The 24,260-nt window shown below is 42.2% G+C and overlaps 1 protein-coding gene across 1 annotated transcript in view; it reads left to right on the top strand.

Moving 5' to 3' along the window:
- The first annotated feature begins 467 nt into the window (after window positions 1-467).
- LOC130378658 (tudor domain-containing protein 7A-like) overlaps window positions 468-24,260 on the top strand; it is a 60,053-nt gene continuing 36,260 nt past the window's right edge. Inside the window, exons 1-4 of the mRNA XM_056585372.1 lie at window positions 468-525; window positions 753-953; window positions 16,763-16,907; window positions 17,145-17,259. Of these exons, the coding sequence (XP_056441347.1) occupies window positions 523-525; window positions 753-953; window positions 16,763-16,907; window positions 17,145-17,259 (464 nt within the window). The 5' untranslated portion in view covers window positions 468-522. The remainder of the gene's footprint in view (window positions 526-752; window positions 954-16,762; window positions 16,908-17,144; window positions 17,260-24,260) is intronic.

Below are 24,260 nucleotides of genomic sequence, written 5' to 3'. Positions count from 1 at the left end.
ACGCTGATATTAAACGTATATTAAATACATCAATAAACACATGTATATTTCTATACAAAACATTTATTAGCCGCAAGCAAAACCCATTGATCACCATATGCATACCTGAAATACACTGGTAACAAAAAATTAATAACCGGTAATCTATAAAATACATTATCGAATAAGTCCATCTTCAAAGTTACTAAAGTTCAGTAGTATTAGCTTCCCTTAAATTAGACATCACTGCACCATTCTTCCTTTCTTCAATATGTGGAGTAAAATATGACCACATATATATGAACCTTGAACTTCAAGAATGTATTGTTTTGTTGAATATTTTCTAAATCAATTTAAAACTGTACTTTAGCATTTAATACATTTCTACGAACGAATTGTTTTAACAGATCGTATTTTTCGCCAGTCTGTATTTTTTGTCAGAAGTGTGGTTGAAATAAAGTTTACAAAACACATGGCAGCCATTGAATACCATTTGACCTTTCAACCTTACACTCTCGGGACAAAACCAGAGGAAGACGGTCAATGGTAAGTTAGTCGAAGGAAAGTTAACGCAAATGTAAATTTTTTGTTGCTTAATTTCGCCATTTGCTTCTAGATTGTTCAAGACTACGTCATTTAATACTTATTGTGGATTGTTCTGACATCCTTTTTGCCTTAATGTGTTGGATAATCGTACGTGTCGATGACCGCTAACTACCAAATGTACACGTGTAACTTTACTTTTCGCACTTTCCCCCCCAAAACCCTTCAAGATGGATGGTGAATCAATTAAAAAAATGTTGAGGTCGGTGCTGCTTTCCTCAAAGGAGGGGGTGTCAATCGGCCGGCTTCAAACCGAGTACCGCTCGCTGTGCGGGGAGCTAATCCCGCACAGTAAGCTTGGCCACCATAGCTTGGAGGACTTCCTCCGCAGCATCCCCTCCGTTGTGCGGTTGGAGCACCGCATGGGCGAGGTGAGCTGCTGCAAATGTTATCCCTACTTATAAATACTCTTTACAATAAGATTGTTTAAAGAAATGTGGTCACACTGCCATGGTAAAAGTACAGTGGTCTAATTCGAGTCGCATATGTTAAAGCGAACCCTGATCTCTTGACTCAATCATGGACATCATGAACATATCATGTGCCGTGTCCCAATACCCGTACTTCCATGAATATACTTAAAGGAAGTATTAATGCCTGCATTAATAGTCATTTTGTATTTTTTATAGCTTTTATAGCTTTTTATAGCTGCTAGGCGTAAAGAATTCACCGTTCGAAGCGGGATGTTTAATGTGGGGGAGGGGCCGCGGCGGTGTCACGCCAAATTTGTACCGGGTGCCAAATTTGTACCGGGCACGTAAGGGTTGCTTACGTACATTCGCGAACCTTCAAGCTTCAATACATAAAGTAAAAACAAGTGTTATCTAGCGATCCGTTATCTGTATTGTGCTATTTCGTCCTTGACCTGCTTTAAACACTCAGTTTACTTGCTAAATTTGATTAAACAATTAAATACAATACAAATATAAAGTAAAAACAAGTGTTATCTAGCGATCCGTTTTCTGTATTATGTTTTTCGCCTTTGGCAACATGAGCGCGAATGTTTTTTGAAACCCACCTTAAACACTCAGTTTACTAGCTAAATTTGATTAAACAATTAAATATAATACAAATATAAAGTAAAAACGAGTGTTATCAAGCGATCCGTTATCTGCAGGGTGCGATTTGCCGGTGGGGATGGTGGGGATTATCCCCCCCTCTGGTTTACACTTCCTACCCTCTGCTGAATTATTTTTATCCTCGGTGGGGATAAAAATGATCCCCCCCACCCAAAGTATTTTCACCATTACATCGTAATAATTAACAACCAAAATACACAGGGTCCGTCTTCATTTTGTGATTTTGATCTACCGGGAGCGAGTCAGAGGCGTCGCGCGTGAGCTCAGGGTGGATGACAACGGGATAATCTCTGCCGCCGCCGCTCTAAATCCATCAAACTGGCCATCTGATGAAGACGAGCGCATCCTCTACGGCGATGAAAAACTTCTCGCCATACACAAAACTCTTGCTGTTGAGGCCGCAACCAGTCCCATACTCCTGAAGGAGTTCCATGAGTTTAAATGTCACGGTGTCACAGGAGAGAGCATGCGCAAAGTTCTCACCGCTGTCTCCACGCTCCTAGTGTCCACAGCCGAGTGTGAAAGAGGTTTCAGCGCTATGAACCACATTCTTACAGATGGCAGAAACAGAATGAATGTGTCCACACTGCACAATCTGCTTTTCATCTCTGTAAATGCACCAGATGTTGCCTCCTTCCCGGCCCGCAGATTTGCAGAGATGTGGTTGAAGCAGGGTCACCACGCTGCTATCGATCCGCCAACAGGAAAGCAAAAAAAAGAGGCTGAAGTGCGTCATCAGAGCGGACTGTTTTCGTAGTCTGACCTATAGTCTACCCGATTAACCCATAAAAAAAAAAAAAAACGTCTTGACAGCACATGGTGGTATTTCATATTTTCTGTTGAACTGATATCGGGAAATTTTTTTTTTTTTTTTTATTTGGCACATTTAAAAACAATATTAGCTATGAGAAAATATTTCTGCAAATGCAGTGGTTAAGTTCACGTTCAAAATTGGCCTACCGCCTACGTTATGAAGCCTAAGTGTAAGGTTTAGATACACAAGGTCACAAGATCAACTGTTTTCATAAGTTTTCACACTGTTGTGTGGTTATTTTTCCTGAATAAAATGTCTCTCAAAATTATCACCCCCTCTGGTTTTTTCACAAATCGCACCCTGTTTATCTGTATTATGTTATTTTGTCTATGTTAAATGCGGTGCGTTACTATTAATTGATTGAATTGAACTGCGTAATCCGAACGCACCCCTGGCTCCACACACAAACTGTTCGGGAGGAGACCGGGTGGGATAACAACGAGATAAGCGATTATGATTGGCTAGGGCAGTCATGTTTCATGGTAGCCAATCGGATCCAGTGTTTTTACACACCAGCCAGGACACGCGCGCCACACACAAGCACACACCAAACTGATTCGATTAAGCAGCAGAAATGGCGAGTCCGGAGCAATCCGATGAAAATTTGGCATTTTCTGTAGTATTCGGAAGATGTTCCACAACCTTTGCAGCCAAGCAAATAAAATTCAGTTGGAAGCATATCAGGGCCTTGAATGGGCAGTTCAACCATTTAAAAAATCCAAAATCCAAATTCTTTGACATCTAGCAACATATTTTTTTGTACAGTAACGCAAATATTGACTTTCCCTGGAAACTAGTTACTTTTTTTATAGATTAATAGTGAGTACGTTCCCAACACTGGGTAAGACCCACGTTTGTCTTTTGGGTGATTCCTTTTTTTCCTGAGGTTCTGTTCCACAGATAGTGATATGGTACCTTGATCCCAATTCCTGTAGAACTCTCTAAATCCTGTCCCATCAACTATACCAGGGGTGTCCAAACTTTTTTCACTGAAGGCCATATACAGAAAAATCTACGAAGGGCCAGGCCACTTGGGAAAAATAACACATTTTTAACCATATGAAACCACAATAAATTGATGCCTTTATATCTTTGTTTATAGATTTATTTATTATTTTTAACCAGTTAAATCAGGGCGTTTCTGTCTGTCTCTGTTACACCCTGAAAAGGGGAGGAGCAAATAATTATTTTATAACCGTATTTACATAGGTACATTGTTTTCGAAAAGAAAGTATTAAAGGCAGAAAAAATGCAACTTCTTCACATTCAAAAGGTCTCAGTCTTAATTGTTTTCTGTACTTGTTAAGTAAACTCAAATGTAACATGTAAGTATTACCATACAAACTCAAATGAAGTGCAAAGAAATAAATTAAATATTATACCTAGTAGGGATGGGCATTTGAAGAAATTTCCTTGATCGAGCATCGCTAGAGTTATCGATTAATCATTAACTTTTTTCTAGGCTATATTGAAATTCCCGTTGGTAGAAAATGCAGCATGTTTTTATCAATGAAATCTTTATTCCAACAATAATGTATGGGCCAACATTAATACAATACAGTTAACTTGAAGACCTACAACTGTTTAACAGTTTTAAAATAATAAATACAGGCATTATAGTTTATAGGCCTATGCGGCGCTCGTGAAGTCCGAACAATGCGCCTACAGGCGCTCTTACAGGTTTGGAAACTATTCAACAAGACTAAATCTGTAGCCTATTCCAATTACAATAAGTAGCCAACTTATCGGACAACAATAATCAAACAAAGGCAGTTGGCTAAAAGTGGGCATTAAACGGTATAACTGTTTTGAAAAAACGGGGGGAAAAAGGCCGACATATAATGCCTATAGGCTGCAGCCGGCGCGCGGAAAAGGCTCGCAACAAAAAGAAGAGCCACCCATTTACAAACAATTGCATGAACTAGTCTATCTAAAAGCAATACCTTATTGAACATATATAAGGCTGAACTTGTTGCTAAAATATCACAGTTTTGGCAAAATGTAACGACTCCAAGAGGCACCAAGCCGAAAGAAAAGCGGAGCGAGAGACAACACATTAAGAAAAAAAAAGAGCGACTCACATACGGTGGTGACTGTCCCTACTGTCCATAGCATAACTCCAGCCTACATATTTTTATTTAGGAATATAAGCATGTTAACATGCTCGCGGGTCAGACGCGAACGCAGCCTTGTAACTGTCAGTCCAGCAGCAGAAAACACCCGCTCTGACGGGACCGAAGTTGCGGGGATGCAGAGGTATTGTCGCGCTAACTTTGACAGGAACCTTCTTCCATTCACTTTCCACCAGTCGGCAGGGTGGTATTTCTCCCACATAGTGATATTCAATTAAATGCTTCAAGACTCACAGTATGCAACACAACGTCCTTTTGATCGATAACAATATAAATTGATCGACGCATTTCTTAACGATCGATTATCGAGCATCGATTAATTATGCCCATCCCTAATACCTAGACATGTACCATTCGTGTGTACTTAACATTTTTATTTTTTACATTAATTCTCTTCTATTCCTAATGCACAGTCTCATACTGTATTAACATATGAATACTTTGTAATATATTTTTAACTCACCTATAGTGGGAACAGCGTTACATTCAGTGGGAGCAGTGATGCTGCGCTTTGGACTGAAGGATGGCTTGCAGGTCTGGCGTAAGTTTGGTGGTTATGATGCGAAGGACATCAGGAGATGGCTGTCGGTCATTTTGCTTCTCAATCGGCTTTTGTTCAGGGTTAAAAGAGAAAATGTTTGCTCACATATATATGTTGAGCCGAACAGGCTCATCATTCTTTTTGCGTGGCGCGTCATCAATTAGGTAGCACCATATTTTTTTTTTGTGAACGGGAGTTCCTATTTAGTGATGTTATAGGCGGTGTTAAACTTGATGATCATTTCTTCCTTCTCCGCTGAGCGATTGCTCTCATCTATCCTATTAAATGAGGTGGGGAGGGGCTGGGAGCTTCGTGTGAAGCAGAGGTCCCTGCACGTCTTGTGCTTTTGGCTTTCTTTGTGTAATTTTAATGACTGAACTTTGAATTGTGTAGATCCTTTTTCGCCAACCTGTCACTGTCGTCTTCAGAAGAAGAATCTGAGATTCTTGTCGCTTCCTCTGCTAACCCTTCTCCACCACCACCAACAACAGTAGGGGTGCAATGGATCAGAAAACTCACGGTTCGGATCGTGTCACGGTTTTTGATTCACGGGTCGGATCATTTTCGGATGAACAACAGCAAAAAAGATAACGAGACAAATGTGACTTTAAATAAAATCTTCAAATGTGTAAAAACAAAATAAAGTTACAAATTTGGTAATAATCCTGCTTCCTTTAAGCATAGTCAATATTTAAAAAATGTGCAATCTGAGGCATTATTCCTTCTTTCTAACATGGATAGTAAATAATCCCTAACTCTGGATTTACAACTTAAATTCAGCATGTCTGCATTGCCTGGGGAGAGTTTAGAGACTACACTCTCCCACGACAATGCAGACATCCTCATCTTCTTTTTTTTTTCATCAAGTATGGTAGCGAAATACAGTTTCTGTCGTGTTTTATTTGGCATTTTGTAAATCCATTGATTTCAGTTGGAAGACTCAGTGCTCATTGCAAGGGTCATTTCGCTCGGTTCTAGCCCTACTGTTGATACGGAGAACCGAGCGAAAAGACTACAACCAAACATAAATATGACCACTTCCGGTTCCGGTTTCCGCTTAAAAAACAACGGCTTTTTTTATCAGCCGATCGGCGGTTCACTTGCGTACCGAACCGTGAGGGTTGATCCGTACGGATCACAGGAAACCCGTGAACCGTTCCACCACTAAACAGCCTCATTTGTTTCCTCTGGCAAATTTTTTTTCTTAAAATAATCGACTATCGACCGCTTCATATTAGGGCTGCAACAACGAATCGATAAAAATCGATTACTAAAAGCGTTGGCAACGAATTTGGTCATCGATTCGTTGTGTCGCGCGATTAATACGTCACTGGTAGGCGCGGCAATGTTTACAGCCAGCCGCGAACAGGTTGGTTCATGGTTCACGCACGCCCAAAGCGAGCTTTAGTGTGAGCGACCACAGCTTGTATTTTGGTCATATCTTAACACTGGACTGTAGGCCTACATAACGGTGTTGCACCTTCACTGTCTTTGGGTTAAAAAAACTCCTTCAACTCGGTATCCGTCTAGTCCAACCGAAAACTCTGCCAGCAGCTGCTGCTGCAGACGGGCTCGGAGTCGTAACCGCGTGCATCAACAGTCATTCAAAGCAGCGGTAGTAATCACACAACCGGACGGTGTAGAAAGTCCCGTCAGTTAAGAATAGTAATGCAGTTTTTAAATCCATGTTAAAATCGGCAGGACGTAGAGCTAGTTAGCTTAAAAAAAAAACTGAACAATGGTCACAAACAGTGTCAAATGTGATGTGTTCAGGTCGGCTCAGTAGTATGATTGATGCGTTCAAATGCAACAGAAAAAAAATAATAATAGAGATTTTGTAATATAACATGAAATAGATAGTAAAGATAGAATTATGACCTGTTTAATGTCCTATCTTGAACTATCATCATCTTATCAGCAATTAAAGCATTATTACAAGTTCTATTTCAAGGAGTCTCGAAAATGGTATCAATAGGTTGGACTGGTTAACCATGGAGATATATATATATATATATATATATATATATATATATATAGATATAGATATAGATATATATAGATAGGGGGGTTTTTCTAGAAAAAAAAAGTAGCAGGGAGCAGACCCCTGCGCAAAGCCGAGGGAGCAACGCGACCGGGAGCAACGCGACCGGGAGCAACGCGACCGGGAGCAACGCGACCGGGAGCAACGCGACCGGGAGCAACGCGACCGGGAGCAACGCGACCGGGAGCAACGCGACCGGGAGCAACGCGACCGGGAGCAACGCGACCGGGGCGGGGGATGGTGTGGAAGGGGGGTCTCCCCCTTCCACGGCGCGAAGCCTTTGAAAAAATAATGATTAAATGGTACATTCTGAGGCTATCTTATGCCCCTTTCACACCGCCGCAAAATCGGGGCCGGTTCCGGGCCAGTTCGGAGCTAGGGCCAGGGCTTTGGTTTCACACCGCCAAAGAACCGGCTCCGGCCCCTAAAAACCGGTTCAACTCTGGCCCCACTTTAGAGCTGGGCTAGAACTAGAACCGCTTTTACGCCGGGGGCAGGGGGCGGAGTTATCCGTACCTTCATAAACAGGAAGACCAACGAAGACCGGCATTTTTTAAAACACCGAAGTAAACAATGGACGTGAATCCGTGTATGGTTCTTTTTTGTTTTTTCTGATTTTGTTTTAAATCGGAATATTCAAAGAACGAACCATACACGGATTGAATCGAAGACGAAATTGTTGTTGTTGTGTTTGAAACTGGCGCGAGGGTTCTTCTGCGCGCCTAACCTGACGCTTGATCATTGTGTGGTGGTTCAACGCGTCAACGCGCCAACGCAGCTAGATGAGTCCGTGTCCATGCAAGTGAACGGAGCGTTCCCTCTTCGTCATAACTATCAAACCAAACATCCTTCACATTCACCGAGCGAACATTATGAAAGTAAAATGCACATTTCTCGCTAAAAATGTTTCCATAAACGCATTTAATGGCGTAACTATGTTACTATTTCCACCCAGAATAAAGAAAGATGTCGGCCGTATGCTTCTGTCCAAGCTCACTAGCGGAGACGTTTGTAGTGACGTCATGACGTTGCTCACGCCGGCTCTATGGCTGGCTCTGGCCGGTGTGAAACCAACCGGTTCTTAACTGGGGTAAGGCTGGAACCAGTTTGGAACTGGCCCTAGCACCAGCCCGGAACTGGCTCTCGGTTCTTTTTGGTGTGAAAGCGGCATGAGAGAGAAATTCTAGCTCTTGTGGTCATCCTGAAAAACTAAAATACTATCAACTTTTGGTAGACTTGTACAACTTTACCCTGTAAATAAACACGACAAATTTCAAAAATATTGGCAAAACTTTTATTAAGTAGGACAAATCACAACAGCAGCCGTCTGTTCCTGAGACTGCCCCAACGGCTCACTGCCTTGTCAAAATCAAATTGATCAATTGCAGGCCCCTCAATACTGATCCTGAGGAGGTGGTTCAGGGTAGTGTTAGTCATGGTAGACCTCCTGTGCCATGCCTCTATGGAACAAGTTTTGGGGCTCGAGAGTCAATAATGGCGACGCTATAGAAATGTTACTATTGTTGTCGTTTTCAGTTTTGCACTTTGCAGACGGTCCCTAAGCTCGTGGCTGAAAGCCGACTGCTCGTAGAAGCCAATGCAATTCAGTTTTGCACTTAGCAGACGGTCCCTAAGCTCGCGGCTGAAAGCCGACTGCTCGTAGAAGCCAATGCAATTCACCGTTCGCTAAAGACGGCTCGTTTGGATGAAAACTATGTTGTAGCTGGTTCTCTGGGTTACTACACTTTTATTGGGCTAATTCGGCCGTGCAGCTGCCATTTAGTTCCCTGCTACGGGTTCCCTGGTAACAGGGAACCCTGTTCGACTGTTTGCTCTCGCAAAACTCTTGATCAACACTCAGCATTTGTTTATTTCTGTCGTTCATTGAAACCGCTTTGTGCAGAGAGAACTGGAATGGTCTTGTATACTTGCTTAGCATCTTAGCGCCTAGACCAAAAACCCATTCAAATACATAGCAGCTAATAACTTTAACGTTAGCATGTCGACTCGGTCTGGGAAACTCCAATTCGGATCGGAATATTTTTGGAGTAATTATAAGTTATTTGAGGATCAGACACATTGTCAGGTGGTGGTGTTGGGACATTTTCGTGGAGAAAAGATCGTTTTGAGAAATTGTGTATGTTGTACAGCAGCATGTAAGTACAGATCCAAGTCTGACAGGTTCAGTCGGCATTTCGGTAGGATGGCGCACGCCGGGAGTATCGGGGCGCAGCGCCCCTGTTCCCTTGTTTAGAAAAAACCCTGTATATATATATATATATATATATATATATATATATATATATATATAAAAAAGTATATCATACATTGTATGTTTTTTTTTTGTGTTATCCCAGTCATGTTTTTTAATTTTTTTTATTATTTAATATTACTTTTAATAGTTCCGGGACGTTGGAGCAATAACCTGGTGTTTTTACACTTCAGTCTGCACTGTGAATTTGAAGTAATGTTCAGTTTTTGAATAAAGATGCGGCAATTACAAATGTTTTTTTTTTTTTTTTATCAGATTCATCGATCAATCTAAAAAATAATCTACAGATTAATCGATTATTAAAATAATCGTTAGTTGCAGCCCTACTTCATATTGTATCTGCTTTGTTTACTTTTTTGTGTGTGCTGCGTGCGAGAGCAAGACTGAGCACGTGTAGTGGGCAGACCATAGACTGTAAAAGGTGGAGATAGACAGGCAGGCAGAGACGGGGAGCGAGAGAGAGTAGTGGACTCGTAGGAATGAGCCAGAAAGTACGATTTTATTATCAACCACAACCGCGGGGTGGGGAGAGAAAGAAGAAAAACGATTTTTTTTTTTTTTTTTCAATCGTCGTCCTGCAAGTAGCACCGGAGCGACCTCATTCAATTTTAACTCGCACCTTAAGAAATAAGGTCGCATATGCAACCTAATAGGTCGCACTCTGGAGCCCTGAAAGAGGGTGTCACAACTGTGTTTTGACACCCCTGCACTAGTGGGTTAACTAAGAAATGCAATAAAGTCAAGCAAAATAATAATAATAAAAAAAAAATATATATATGGGCTGGGCGATATGACCAAAATATCATATCCCGATATAGGTCATTCATATCCCGATAACGATATATATCACGATATAGCACATTTTCTGTAAATTCAATGAATAAATACCGTATTTTCCGCACTATAAGGAGCACCGGAGTATAAGCCGCAGCAGCTAAATTGAATGATGTGTACATAAGCCGCACTGGACTATAAACCACAGGTGTTTTAATGTTTTATTACCATTAGGGCTGGCCCAAATTTCAGGCTTTGAATATTTTCAGGCTTTGAATACTTGTTGGTTTTTCCGAGCGAATATTCGAATACTCGTTCCAGAAAAAAACAGTCAAAGACAACATTAATAATCCCTATATGCTCCCTGGAACCGATTTTGACAGTATCTACATATTTTGTTGAAGATTTAATAGCTTTTGAAGGTTAATTAGTAGGCCTAAGTAGGTTGAAGTTCCTTAGTTTTTCCCTGTGAAAGCGAACAGCTGTTGTTCCGTTCCAAATCAGCTGTCCTCTGCCGCACCGTTATATAAGACGCAGAATTGGAAAAAAAAGAGTTTATATGAAGTGACCACATGGAAAAGGCCTATTTCGTAGCCCCTCTTTTAGGTACGAGCTCAATTTGTCTTGGCTGGTCGTGGGAGTCCTTCTCCTATTCAGAATTGTCACGTTCACTCTCCTCCATGTTTGTTTGTGTTGCGTTCATGTGCCGTGTGGAAGAATGTAAAGCGTCGTCCAAATGTCGTAAAATATTACCGTAAAGTGTGATTTGCGACAAGACGATATAAACGATGGAGGATAATATGAAACGATAGACATTTTTATATCATCACACGATATATATCGTCATATCGCCCAGCCCTTTACGTGTATATATATATATTAAACGGGCCATATTACATAATATTTAAAAAATGTGCTGCGGGCCAATCAAAAATTGGCCACTGGCCGTAGTTTGGACACCCCTGAACTATACTGATCGACCTTCTTTCCTTGCATATGAACTTGTTAAGTGACTTTGTGCAAACCTCTTGTATTGCAGAGAGTGATCTTTTGGCGACAGTTAAAACAATTGGTCCAGAGTGGCTGTTTAGATGGAGTTGAAGACATCAGGCCTCATTTATTTCTGTGCTTTGTATGTGCTCTGAGGTTAATGGTAGGGAAGCTGTTGTTTACATTGCTTGCATACAACTTTGTCACCAGGTACCACAATTCTGCTGTAAACTGACCTAAATCCCAAATATTGCCAGACGACTCTTTTCAGATTGTTCAGAGAGCAAATCTCTCTGAGGCAGAAGTTGGGTTGTAAACTCCATGTTTCTAACACTTGTCGTTTCATTATTTTTGTTTTGTTCTTTCCCACGCCTGTCAGTCCTCTCCTTCATGCAGTGCTGCAGGTGATAACTAGCAGCGGGAGTGTTCCTTTTTTATTCATTTCACAATCTAATAATATTCCAGTGCAAATGTCGGAATTCAAAATGTACATTTCAAGGCATTTAGCAGAACGCTTTTATCCAAAATGACTTGCAATAAGTAAATTTGTCAGAAGAAAGAGAAACAATGTATCACTGTCGGTACAGTAAGGAGGTTCATAGAACCAAGTGCTAAGCACTAACAATTGTTAGGTAAACCCCTTCCCCGTATACAACAAAGCTAGCTAGGATAAGATGCTGCACAATGCTAAGTACTATTTTGAAGGGCAAGGACGTCCAAAATACAATAAGTGTGAAGATTAAGTGCCAGGACGTACAACATACAATAAGTTCATAAGAGCGATCTGTGAGGGGGTAACAGGGATGCTATGCAGAGTCTAAATGAACTCTGAACAAGTGAGTTTCGAGTCTTTTGTGAAAGCTGGTGAGCGACTCTCGGGTCCTGACATCGGCAGGGAGCTCGTTTCACACTGCGGTGCCAAACAAGAGTTTTGACTTTGATGATCGACCCTTGCTTGCTCTTATTTATGGAGGTACAAGGCGTCAAGCTGAAGTAGTTGAGCGGTGAGCTTGAGCTTGGGTGTGTGGTCTTACCAACGCTTGAAGGTAGGCAGGATCAGTTCCATTGACCACCTTGTATGCTAGGACCATCATCTTGAGTATGATGCAAGCTACTACAGGGAGCCATTGGAGGTCATGGAATAGGGGGGTCCCATGGGAGAATTTGGGTAGGTCTCCCCCTAGGTGGGAGACCGCGTTCTTGATACGCTGCAAAGTTTAAATCGTGAAGGCAGGGAGTCGAGCCAGGAGCGAGTTGCAGTAATCGAGGCTGGAGGTGTCGAGCGCTTGGACCAGGAGTTGAGCCGCTCCCCTTGTAATGATTTTGCAGATGTTGTAGAGGGCAAATCTGCTTGATCAGGCCACGGCCGGAATGTTCGCTGGGCAGCATAACTGATTGTCAAGTACGACACCAAGGTTTCTCGCGGATGGTGATGGAGATGCAGCAATGTCCTCAACAGTGACCAGTAGGTCCATGTGAGGGCACTCTTCCCCTGGCATAAGGAGGTGCACTTGTTGAGGTTAAGCTGCATGTGATGGTCATTCCTCCAAGTGCCGATATCTGCAAGATATTCTGAGATGGGTTTTTGAAATCAGGGTGCTGTCAGAGGAGGGGAAAAAGGATTCGCCAAGGGTCGTCCGCGTAGCAGTTTTATTCACATTTTTAATATTCGTTGACAGCCCTTATGTCTACTGTTGATGACTAAACAATTTAATTATATTCAAGGCCTATGATTCCTTATTACTTATATTATTTAGGGATGTCCCGATACCACTTTTTCACTACCGATACCGCAGCTTTGGCTAGCTGCCGATACCGATATCAGTATTAGTTTTTACTCGAACAAATAATAATAGAAATATATGGAAGCACTATGCTCATGATTGCCAATAAGCCAAATAACATTAAAACATCTCACTAAAGAAAAGTTGAATTGCTTAAATCAAATGAAAAGATTTGAACAGAGTTCCAAAGTATGTAAATAATGTAAACATTAGGGGTGGGAATCTTTTACCATCTCACAATTCGATTCCGATTTTTGGGGCTACGATTCGATTCAAAATCGATTTTCGATTAAAAACGATTTCATTCAAAATTTCTGCTTCAATCTATAGGTGTGCAAAGGATCCTCAGGATCTGCTCCAGTCCTGAGGACTCCTGCTTTGCAAGACGGAATGAAAAATTGAGACATTAAAGTGTCTTTTTCACATTTATTAAGTTTTAAACAGTTATCCATGCTTAGATGGAATTGTTATAAAATCAATATCACATTTTGCTTAAGTAACAAAAATAAAATTCTCTAAAGAAAATAGTGCAGTTAGACATGCTGCCTTTTAAATTCTAAGGAAAGTGCTTTTTCCACTGTGTGTGGAACACAACTGCTACTCTAAGGAGCTAGCTATAAAATAAGTGCTTCTGTATAATAAAAATGGTACAGTTGAACAAGATGCATTTTCATTTCACAGGAATGTTGCAGTACCAAACATATGTGGAACACAACTGTTGCACAAAACATTAATATGTCTCAGTAGCTTTAAAAAAAGAAGTTATGAAATAAATCGATTTTCGGCCATTTTATATTGATTCTGAATCGTAGTAAATGAAAATCGTGATTCTTATATGAATCGATATTTTGGCACACCCCTAGTAAACATGCACACATTTAAAAAAAGTTAAACAAATGGCTAAATGGTTAAAGTTTGAATACATTTGAGATAATATTTAGAATAGCTGAGCTGTTACAGCTGATAGTTTGAATCATGTTTGGATCAAGTGTGTGCGCTTGTGCATGCGAATGTGTCATCACTTGTAGTAACCTGGAAGTGTTATTGACGTTATTCTTTCACATCTAGTTAATGAGATAAGCTCACAAAATGAAGTTTACGTTAGCCGTTAGCTTCTACTGTAAGCACATTGGATATGTAAGAAGCAGCAGGCCTCTAGCCATATACACGGGCATCCCCCCACCCAAGCGCCCAAAATAATCATTTTAATATGATTATCAGTTCCATTGACCAACTTGTATGCTAGGACCATCATCTTGAATATGATGCAAGCTACTACAGGGAGCCAATTAGGGATGGGGATCGTTAATATTTATTGATATCGATACCTTTATCGATACCACTATCGATACTTTTAAATTATTTGGTGGAGAGACGACGCGACAATATGTTTTTAACGGAACTGGTATTGCTTTTATTGCTTAACAAGTGAGCATAACAAAAACGTTTCTAGCCTTCAATAAACATGGCTAATGTAATAGGCCACTTAGAAATGACATAAAACTAACAATAGGAAGAATATATCAGTAGCACCGAATAAAAAATTAAATGCCATAATGTATATAAAAGGAACACAAAAGGAAATATAATAGCTCATAAATTAACAGGTATTTTTTTGCAGAAAAAATGAACATGTCTGCCTTGTCAGCAGAGGCGGACAGAGTACACAGCTTCCTTACTTGAGTAAAAGTACAGATACCCCTTGCTAAATTTTACTCAAGTAAAAGTACTACAGTCAGATGTCTACTTAAGTAAAAGTGCTGAAGTGCTTGTTTTTAAAAGTACTTGAGTATCAAGAGTACAAGAGTATGTTTTCTAAATATTGCATTACTACTAGCACAGTGCTTACATTTATGTATAGAAACGTCCTACATGGAGTTATGAAAAATGTTAACACCTTGCAGGCAGTCGGCAGACTGGATCTGGCCCTCAAATTGTCTTGACCCCGGTGGAGGAGCTGTTAATAAACATAAATTCAGTGCGCCCTGGCATGGAGGGGGTACCTGGAGGTACCTACCTCCTCACAGAGTCAGGGGCCATACCCCACTGGTTGAATGTAGGTTTTGGTGTTTTCTTGTATCTTACATTTTTTGCGTTTGAAGTAACACATGCAAACCATGTGCTTGCCACAGCGCATACTATTCCAAATGTTTATTTTTTTGGTAACTGGGTAGAAAACCTAAAAGTGACAATTCATCAACTTCACAGATCAAGATGGATTAGTGCGTGTAACAATCAAACATTCTCCAGTGGATGCAAGTCCGTTAGGACTATTTTATACTTTGTGTTGTAAGTGCCTCTCGGCATAGTACTCAGACAATATTGCTCTTTGTATGATAGGAGGCCGATACAAATCTTGGATGGGTCATCTGAAAGGACTGAGATGTGCTCAGCATCTCCAACATTATAGCCTAGATAAAACTACCATTGGCAAAAAACGGAGGGCTACGCAAATAGTCTGGAGTGAACTGAGGCCAGGCCCTCGATTGGTAGTGTTGGCTATGTAAGGCTATTTAAATATATTAAAGATTTGCGCGAGAATCTATAGGCCTATCTCTCCACTCCAGCAAAAAATCATTTGATATGCCAAGATGTCAAGCCGTGGTCTTATCAATCGCTCCCGGTGGATTGCACGTATAATTTGCGCTCCGATATCAGCAGTTCTCTCATTAAAAGGCATGACATTGTGAACACATGAAATCTGCGTTGAACGCGGGTTTAAATACCCAAAACCGGGTTATGTTTCAAACTTAACCTGCGCAAAACCTGCTTCGACCAGGTTTGATTCAGAGCATATGTTTCTATATCAACTAACATACCGTGATCCTTTTGGAACTTAAAACCTAGGGTTACAGCAAACCCTGGGTTAACTTACCCGGTTATGTGATAAAACCGGCTTTGTGGAATACCCCACAGGCTAAGAGACAAAAAAAAAAACATGACAGTTTATGACAGTTGTCATAAAATATTTTTTATAAGCCTCAAGGATGTTTTGACATTGATTTTTGATAAAGTATGCTGAGTTTTGTTAAGTCACGCTCAGACTAGTGTCATTTGCATATTACAATCAAAAAAAAATCCCCCTGTGACACTGTCACCTTTTTTCCTCTGAGGAGTTTGCAGGTCTGAACTTCCAATAAGTCACCTCATCTGATCATCTTTTTGTGTGAAGTCAAACCAGCACCCAATCCACACTGACCCCAATTTATTTTTAAACCAACTAGCGACAAGATTGATAGGTTAACGTTGATACGGTCAACCATCGGTCAAACGTTCATCCGTTAACATCCCTACATTGGACTCGCATCGTCCGAAATGGTTCACTTTTGCGATCGCCAAGTTTGTGCTTGCCGATCACAACAGCTGTGATCTGCTCTTGCCCAAGCTGGCGTGTCTGATGTGATCGTGCTCGGCAGCAGCCGAGGTGAGCCGTGCAACAACCAGGCGGTTTCTTCTTTATGGTTGAATCACTGCCAAACTGCTGACATGACTGTTCAACAGGTAGCTCTCATGGGCATGTGCCTAATTGGCGACTATTGTTATCGCATGAAACGCTGCGCAGATCGGATCATATGTATTTCTCCCCTCCGACATCCCATCCAGCGTAATGGTCCAATATCGGACCGATGCCGTGGATCGGATCGGGACATCCCTAATATTAATTGATATAACTTTTTGTCCCGATCACTTTGTAAATGACGAGATGTACTGTAGATGTACTACTTTTGTCTTAATTGTGCCTATGTCGTGTAGATGCGGTGCTTTGCTGCTATCTGTAAGGAAACGCGGCACATCGCTGAGATGGTGGCGCGTCAGAAGTCGTCCAAGAAGCCTGGCCGCAGCCAGCTGGTCAACTGTACGATGAGGTTCAAGCCCTCCAACCCCTACATGCTCAACGGTGCGTTCCACAATGTACTACCTGGGAATAATCTAATGATGCTTTACATTTCAGATGATTTCTGCTGTCTGTATGTCAACCTTTTTGTCTGTTTATACATACAACTATAGTGCAGTAACAGACTGTTGCTACACTATAACTGTATGTAATTTTGTCGTGGCAGGCTTTATGTCCAAGACAAATCTCTCTTGGGACAAATTAAGTAATCATGAACTTCTTTCGCTTGCTCTTGTGTAGTGAAGCCAAGGTCAATTCTGCGGCAGCCCTCACTGGGGGGCTCGTCAGGCTGGCTGGCGGCCCGTCCACGGCCCTACTCTGGCAGTGGACGATTAAGCGCGTCAGGAGACTACAGGTACCACAGCAACTCCTCCTCTTCATGCCCCGTGTCCGAGGCTCCACCTCAACAAGCTTCACTCAGGACGTATGGGTCCTGCAGTAGCACTTAAGCTGCGTTCACACCAAAAGACACATTTGTTGCCCGTTCGCGTTGTCGCGCGATGAATCATCAACTGTTTTTGTCAGGGAATTTGTCACGCCACATCTTTTGCCCGCCAACGGTGCATCATGCCACTTCATTCTCAATCATGGCCGAGATATATGGACGCATATATGTAGCAAAATTCAAATGGCAATGCAATTTGCAATTTACCTGTTGTGGAAGAGGGAGAGATGTCGGTATCCCGACGTAGCCTATTCATAATATTGTAATAACCACGGAAGAGGCAGGGAATGAAGTATTGATTAGACAGCGAGTTATTAGATACCTAATAAACCGTTGGAACACACAAGACCGGTAACCATAGCAACGCCGGTAAACAAACCCCGCAAAGCCCAATCCCTACGAGAGCCCGCCACGCTATGGCCATCCGGAGGTGCACAGAGCTTTTGGCCGTGATATTATATATAAAATTATATTATATTATATACTATTAACATTAAAATTAGAACAATTAATGGGACAAAGAAATCAAGGGATATTTAGCATAGAAAAAAGATTTGCGATTAATCGTGTTAACTATGACAATAATGCGATTAATCACGATTAAATATTTTAATCGGTTGACAGCCCTAAAATATATATAGAGCTCCGAGAGTCGCAAACGGCAACAATCTCTTTCTCCTCCATTCTGCGGTTCACCCCGGACTGCACTGCAGGGAACAGTTGGCCGGTTGAACGCTGATTGGCTGTTACGTTACGCATGTCACTCAGTGGCCACGCTGTTGAACGCTGATTGGCTGTCATCACGCGAATGTCGCGGCAAAGTTTAAATATTTCAACTCAAGCAAATTTGTCGCGCTGCAAATCCTCGCTAACACGCTCACCTGTGCAGGGCGAAAGTGTCGCACGACAAATCAAATCTTGTAGCAGGTTTTCTCTGGCGAAAAATTTGCCAGATTCGCATCTCTACGTTGACTTTGTATGGAATCGTGTCGCCCCTTCGCGTTTGGTGCGAACGCACCTTTAGAATGGAGCTTAAGGCGAGACACGGCAGGTGAATACGATTCTTTTTTTAACTTGCAGATATCTTTATGAAACTTTACCGGTTGATTAGCCACATGATTAGAAGAAGAAAATGCATTGAAAGTTTTCTGTAATTGTATGTTAAGATATGCTAATTAGGCTATATCTAATAAAATATGCGCAAATATGCATACATTTTGAAACGAAGAATCGGACCATTGGAAAAAGCCAGGCTCAAAATTATTTTTTCATGTTGTTGCTATATTAAATAGAAAAATATTTACAAAGGGGATTATGGATATCTCCTTTCGTTATCCAGTTAATCAGAAAATACTGCCAATGCCTTAAAAAAATGTATTGCCGCCCTATTTTTATGCATAAAATGTCTTGTAAATCAGGCCAAGAATGATATATCAACCAATCCCACTGTAAAAATCTTCATATAGTAGCTGAGAATAAGATTCTAAAGTTTGGTGCATGTAGGTGCTACAGAAGTGGAGATTCTTTGCTTGGCGTGTGAGGAAAAACTCATTTTGAGAAAACGGCCTTTAAAGATTCTTATGGCAAAAGCTAACCAAGCTTGAGAGCATAACACGTGATACATTCGAACCAATCGTCCGGTCGGAAATCGAGTCCAGCCAATCAGATATCAGTTTTATGTTGTGCAGCAGATCGAGTGCTTTCCAATGATACCACGGAACACATATGACAGAGACCGGCTGTAATTTGAAACGGTGCGTAATAAAGCAAACTTTTGGTGAATCTTCTGTAAAATTCAGAGGCGCAAGTTGACAAACTATAATAAAACAAACACCTAAATGTTTAGTTTTGACTTTTTTTTTTCTTTTGTGCGAAACATTACATGTTAATGGTGCAAAATAGCCCAAAATATCAAAATGGACCAGTAACTGAAAAATAGATGATTTTGCCTGCCGTGTCTCGCCTTAAAGTGCTACTGAATCCACAACGCCTTGAACTTCGACATAGTAAGCTATATAACGGCTTAATGCAGATAACAGTGTGGTTAAATACAGGGATGTTTTTTTGTGTCTCCGCCGGCCAGATTGTGTACGTTAAATTGCTCCAAACTCGGGTCTGGTTCTTTTTGTGCCTGCAAGAGGGTACGCTAAGTGGTCAAAGGTAATACCAGCCCATTAGCAAACCAGAGTCGCTGTTACTCTTCGCTTTACTAAAACCTTCTTGAGTAAAATAATGTGGCAGAATAGAGAACATTTAGCGTAACGAATGCAAACATCGGCCATGCAGGTTTTATTTACTTTGTTTTGTGGACCAAAACTTGGGTTTTTGAGACATTTTGTGAAGTAATTATACGGCGATTCACTGTCATGTTGTCCACAAACTTCATACTCACTTGGAAAGAAGGAACATATGTCACAAGTAGGGCATTGACTTTGGCCCAAAAATCATATTCGAAGTTCGTTTGTTTATTAATATTAATATTCGAATATCTATTAATTTTTTTTTTTTAAAGGTCCCATGACATGAAAATCTCAATTTATGAGGTTTTCTAACATAAAATATGAGTTCCCCTAGCCTGCCTATGGTCCCCCAGTGGCTAAAACTTGCGTTTGGTGTAAAACTAGCACTAGCTGTTCTGCTCGCCTTTGAAAAAACGGAGGCTCAAGCACGCTGATTTGGAAATCTGTGCTCATGACGTCATCAGGAATCTCAGCTCCTCCCCTTACTCTGCCTGGCCCGCCCAGAGACGTTGGCCCGCCAATGAGACTCGACCGTGCGAGCGCCACATGTGTGTGTGTGAATACACACACTGTAACGCAAGTGTTTCTTGTCGGTTCTTTGACGTGTCTTGTATTTCCACAACGAGACTCTCGTGGGGGTTATCTGAGCCATGGTTAAGAAGGAATTGGGGGAAAGGAACTTTGGTTTGATTCGCTGAAGTACATGAACTGCGACATGCCGCCGGTTGCCGCGAGGCACCATCGCCCGGCAGCGGGCAGCCGGCAGCAGGCAGCGCGCGGTTCAGTCGACTTCAGGTTGATGTGAAAGTGGAAGAACCAGAGACGTCGCAGAACCCGACAAAGTCGTTTGTGATTCATAATATCGTCTGGAGGCGCACACAATGTTATATGATATAGATATCTATGTATTATATGATATTATTTAGATATAGAGCTCCAGGACTGTAACGCAAGTGTTGTACACTTCCTTGTTATTTGGATAACCGTTCTGCTGTTGGTGTGATGGCGCATAACGCGTCGGACTCTCGTCTCTGGTATTTCTACAACGAGACTCGTATTGGGGGTTATCTCAGCCAAGGTTGAGAATGAATTGGGGGGAAGGAACTTTGGCTTTGACTCCCTCAAGACCATGAACCACGACAAGGAGGAGAAAGGGATCTTTGCCGGGCAGCGCTTATGCACCTCCGCCTCCGGCGGTGGTCCCTCAGCGGGGCTCAAGCGGGAGACATTCGCCGCCAACAATCCCTTTCTCCTCCATGTCGTGGTTCATGTTCTTGAGGGAGTCAAAGCCAAAGTTCCTTCCCCCCAATTCATTCATTCGTGTACAACAAGGAGGGGAAGTGTACAACACTTGCGTTATAGTCCTGGAGCTCTATATCTAAATAATATCATATAATACAAAGATATCTATATCATATAACATATTGTGTGCGCCTCCAGACGATATTATGAATCACAAACGACTTTGTCGGGTTCTGCGACGTCTCTGGTTCTTCCACTTTCACATCAACCTGAAGTCGACTGAACCGCGCGCTGCCTGCTGCCGGCTGCCCGCTGCCGGGCGATGGTGCCTCGCGGCAACCCGCGGCATGTCGCAGTTCATGTACTTCAGCGAGTCAAACCAAAGTTCCTTTCCCCCAATTCCTTCTCAACCATGGCTCAGATAACCCCCACGACAGTCTCGTTGTGGAAATACAAGACACGTCAAAGAACCGACAAGAAACACTTGCGTTACAGTGTGTGTATTCACATTGATGTGGACGTTGAAGAACCAGGAACATCGGAGAACCCAACGCGGTCGTTTGAGATTCATAATATCGGCTCACACAGCTTTTGGCCGTGATAATATATATTATATGATATAGATATCTGTGTAGGCTATATGATAATATTTAGATACAGAGCTCCAGGACTCCCGTGTGTTCTAGAATATTTACAGAGCACGGCTAAAGGGTGTGCGCCTCGCCATTGCGATACATCCACTGTAAACAGAGCGCATGGTGGCTGCAAGCTGCTCGGGGCCACACCCCCACCCTCCTCCTTGACACGCCCACCGAAACAGCGGATTTGGGGGAAGCTCAATGTGCGACTGGCTCGGAGTGGCTGTAACTCTGCACCACGGCTGAATTTAGGGAACGTCTTTGAATACTGTGTTAGTTGCCCACTAATACCTATATTAAAGAATACATAAAATAGCATGTCATGGGACCTTTAATACCTTCAGTAAGACATATATGGTATCAAACTTGAGTTGTATATGTTTTGTCCACCAGAGGGCAGTGTATAAGTCAACGTCAATAGGCACGGCAGGCTACGATGTTTTCAGAACATTTATTTATTTAAGGTCAGACACGAACTGTGTATACTATGCATCAAAATAAAGATAAATAAGCAATCAAGTCAAATAAGCCAGTCAGGCTAAACTGAAAAGACAAACTAAAGGTAGGCCAAAAAACAAAAACCCATCCTACCAGCCACTAACGAACGGCCCATTGCCAAATTGTATCGCTCACATAAACTTCTGCCAGCCCCGATCTTTATAGGGCTGAAGACTTTTTTAAGTTATTCGCCAAAAAAAACAGGTGATTCACATGTTCTGGCTCTAGGGAAGAGCGTTGCTTGGAGACGATGTTCTCCGCGGTGGAAAACACTCGTTCCGACCTGACGGATGTCCCGCATATTGCCAGGTATCCGCGTGCCAGCTGGGCGAGATGGGGGTACTTGGGGCTTCTCTCCTTCCACCAGTACAGGGGGTTGCTGTCAGACGGGGGTGGGGGCTCATTGTCGTAGTCCATAATTTCTCTTTGGATCATATCTTCACTCTGTCTAACTGTTAAAAATAAATGAATTTGTTAATGTGTTGTTTATGCTACGTTTTATACTGCACATTATTTTATTTTCAATGTAGGGCTATACATAGCGAGTTTGAGTTGTTATGAAAGGCACTCGATAGTTGAAACGATTTGTACTATTTCTTATTGAATATCATAATTATTACCTGCTCCGGCCAAATTTTGGCAGTAAACATCGCCAAAGAGGTTCCCCATCGCACTAAGAGCATTCTTTTCCTTGCGCTGCTGTGGCGCCGTAGCAGTGGCATTCTCCTCTTGGCCTTCCACGCCTGTCTCCTCGCTGAGGTCGGCCATCTCCCTCTGAACCTTATCTCGTACTGCCTGCCGCGATTCTTGTTCCAAATGAACCAGCCGGTGGAAATGGGGGTCGAGGTAGCTGGCTGTGTTCAGTAGCAAGAATGCCTCTTTGTTGGGGCCATATCGCGCCTTCAGATCAGTTGACACCATCGTTTTCATCTGTTTCACTCCTGCCGGGTCATCGATGGAGGGCTTTAGTTGTTTCAGAAGCACATACTGCAGGGGAAGGACAGCTGATGCTGTTGGGTAGGCTTCTGTTGACAGCGCCTGGGTGGCTACTTTGAACGGCTGCAGCACATCTTTCACCTGCCGGACAAACACATATTTAATTACAAACTCATTCTAGCGCCACTAACATTAGATAGCTAGCTGCTGCTAGCTAGTAAGCGCAGCCATGTGCCACTTGACGTTACACAAAACACTATCTTAGCTTAGCCAACGTTAACTTGGCTTATACGTGTTATTACATTTGCAAACAGTAATTTTAATATTAGGGATGTAATATTATTAGACCACCCAACATAATTATCCAACGTTACTGACCTTTTCCATCAGCGTCCACTCCACACTGCTGAGCTCCAGACGGCTGAGTTTCTTCTCCATTATAACTGCTGCAACAGGGGCTTGTTGATCAGCTGCCCGACAGATCATGTCATATGTACTGTTCCAGCGAGTGGCGCAGTCGTTGATGAGCTGGACTGGTTTGAGACCAAGGAGCTTCTGCTTGGCCTCCAGGAGGTAGCTGTCTGTAGGAGAGTGCTTGAAATGCTGAGCGGCAGCCTTCAGGCGGCCACGCAGCATTTCCCTAATGCCATCTTTGGTTGTCTCGTACAGCTTCGTTATATTACCACTCATGGTCCGGAAGCAGGGGATATTGAATCTTGGCTCTAGCTCGTGGATCAAAGCATGAAACCCGCTCCCATATATTGCGTTAATGGGCCTCATATCTTCGCAAATGAACCGTGTCAGCAAATCCGTTGCTTTACTTTGACGGGCATAGGAAAGGCCTCGTGAAGGTGACAGCATGGTGTCGATTCTGGCCTGCCTCGGCCCCAATCCCCCCACCTTCACCCCCTCCACCTCCAGCTTGCCGGGATGTAATGTAGACAGGTGGGCTCTTAAGTTGCTCGTTGTCCCGTGGTATGAGAGTTTGGTCCTACATATTCTACATATTACTTTATCCTTCTTTGTTATCCCCTGTATATTTGAGAACCCAAAGTGGCGCCACACGTTGCTTTTCAAATTGTCCGGAGTGTAAATGTCATCGTCGACATCCATCTCGGGTGCTGATGTCGATGTTGACGCGGCCATTGTTATACAAAATTGGCGCAAACCAGGACGCCTATGTCACGTTGTCACCTACAGGAGCCCAGATGACCAATGATAGCCTTGCTAATGAGCTCACAACACAACATCACCAGCCCTGAAAAAGCCGCGGAATCTGAATTGAAAACAACGTTCAACAAAGACATTTACAAAAAATAATGCCCATAACAGGTTCGAATATTAAGGGCTGCCTAAT

This window comes from Gadus chalcogrammus, chromosome 3, assembly GCF_026213295.1.
Source record: "Gadus chalcogrammus isolate NIFS_2021 chromosome 3, NIFS_Gcha_1.0, whole genome shotgun sequence".
Classification (NCBI taxonomy): domain Eukaryota; kingdom Metazoa; phylum Chordata; class Actinopteri; order Gadiformes; family Gadidae; genus Gadus; species Gadus chalcogrammus.
This window is presented reverse-complemented; position numbering and strand designations above follow the sequence as displayed.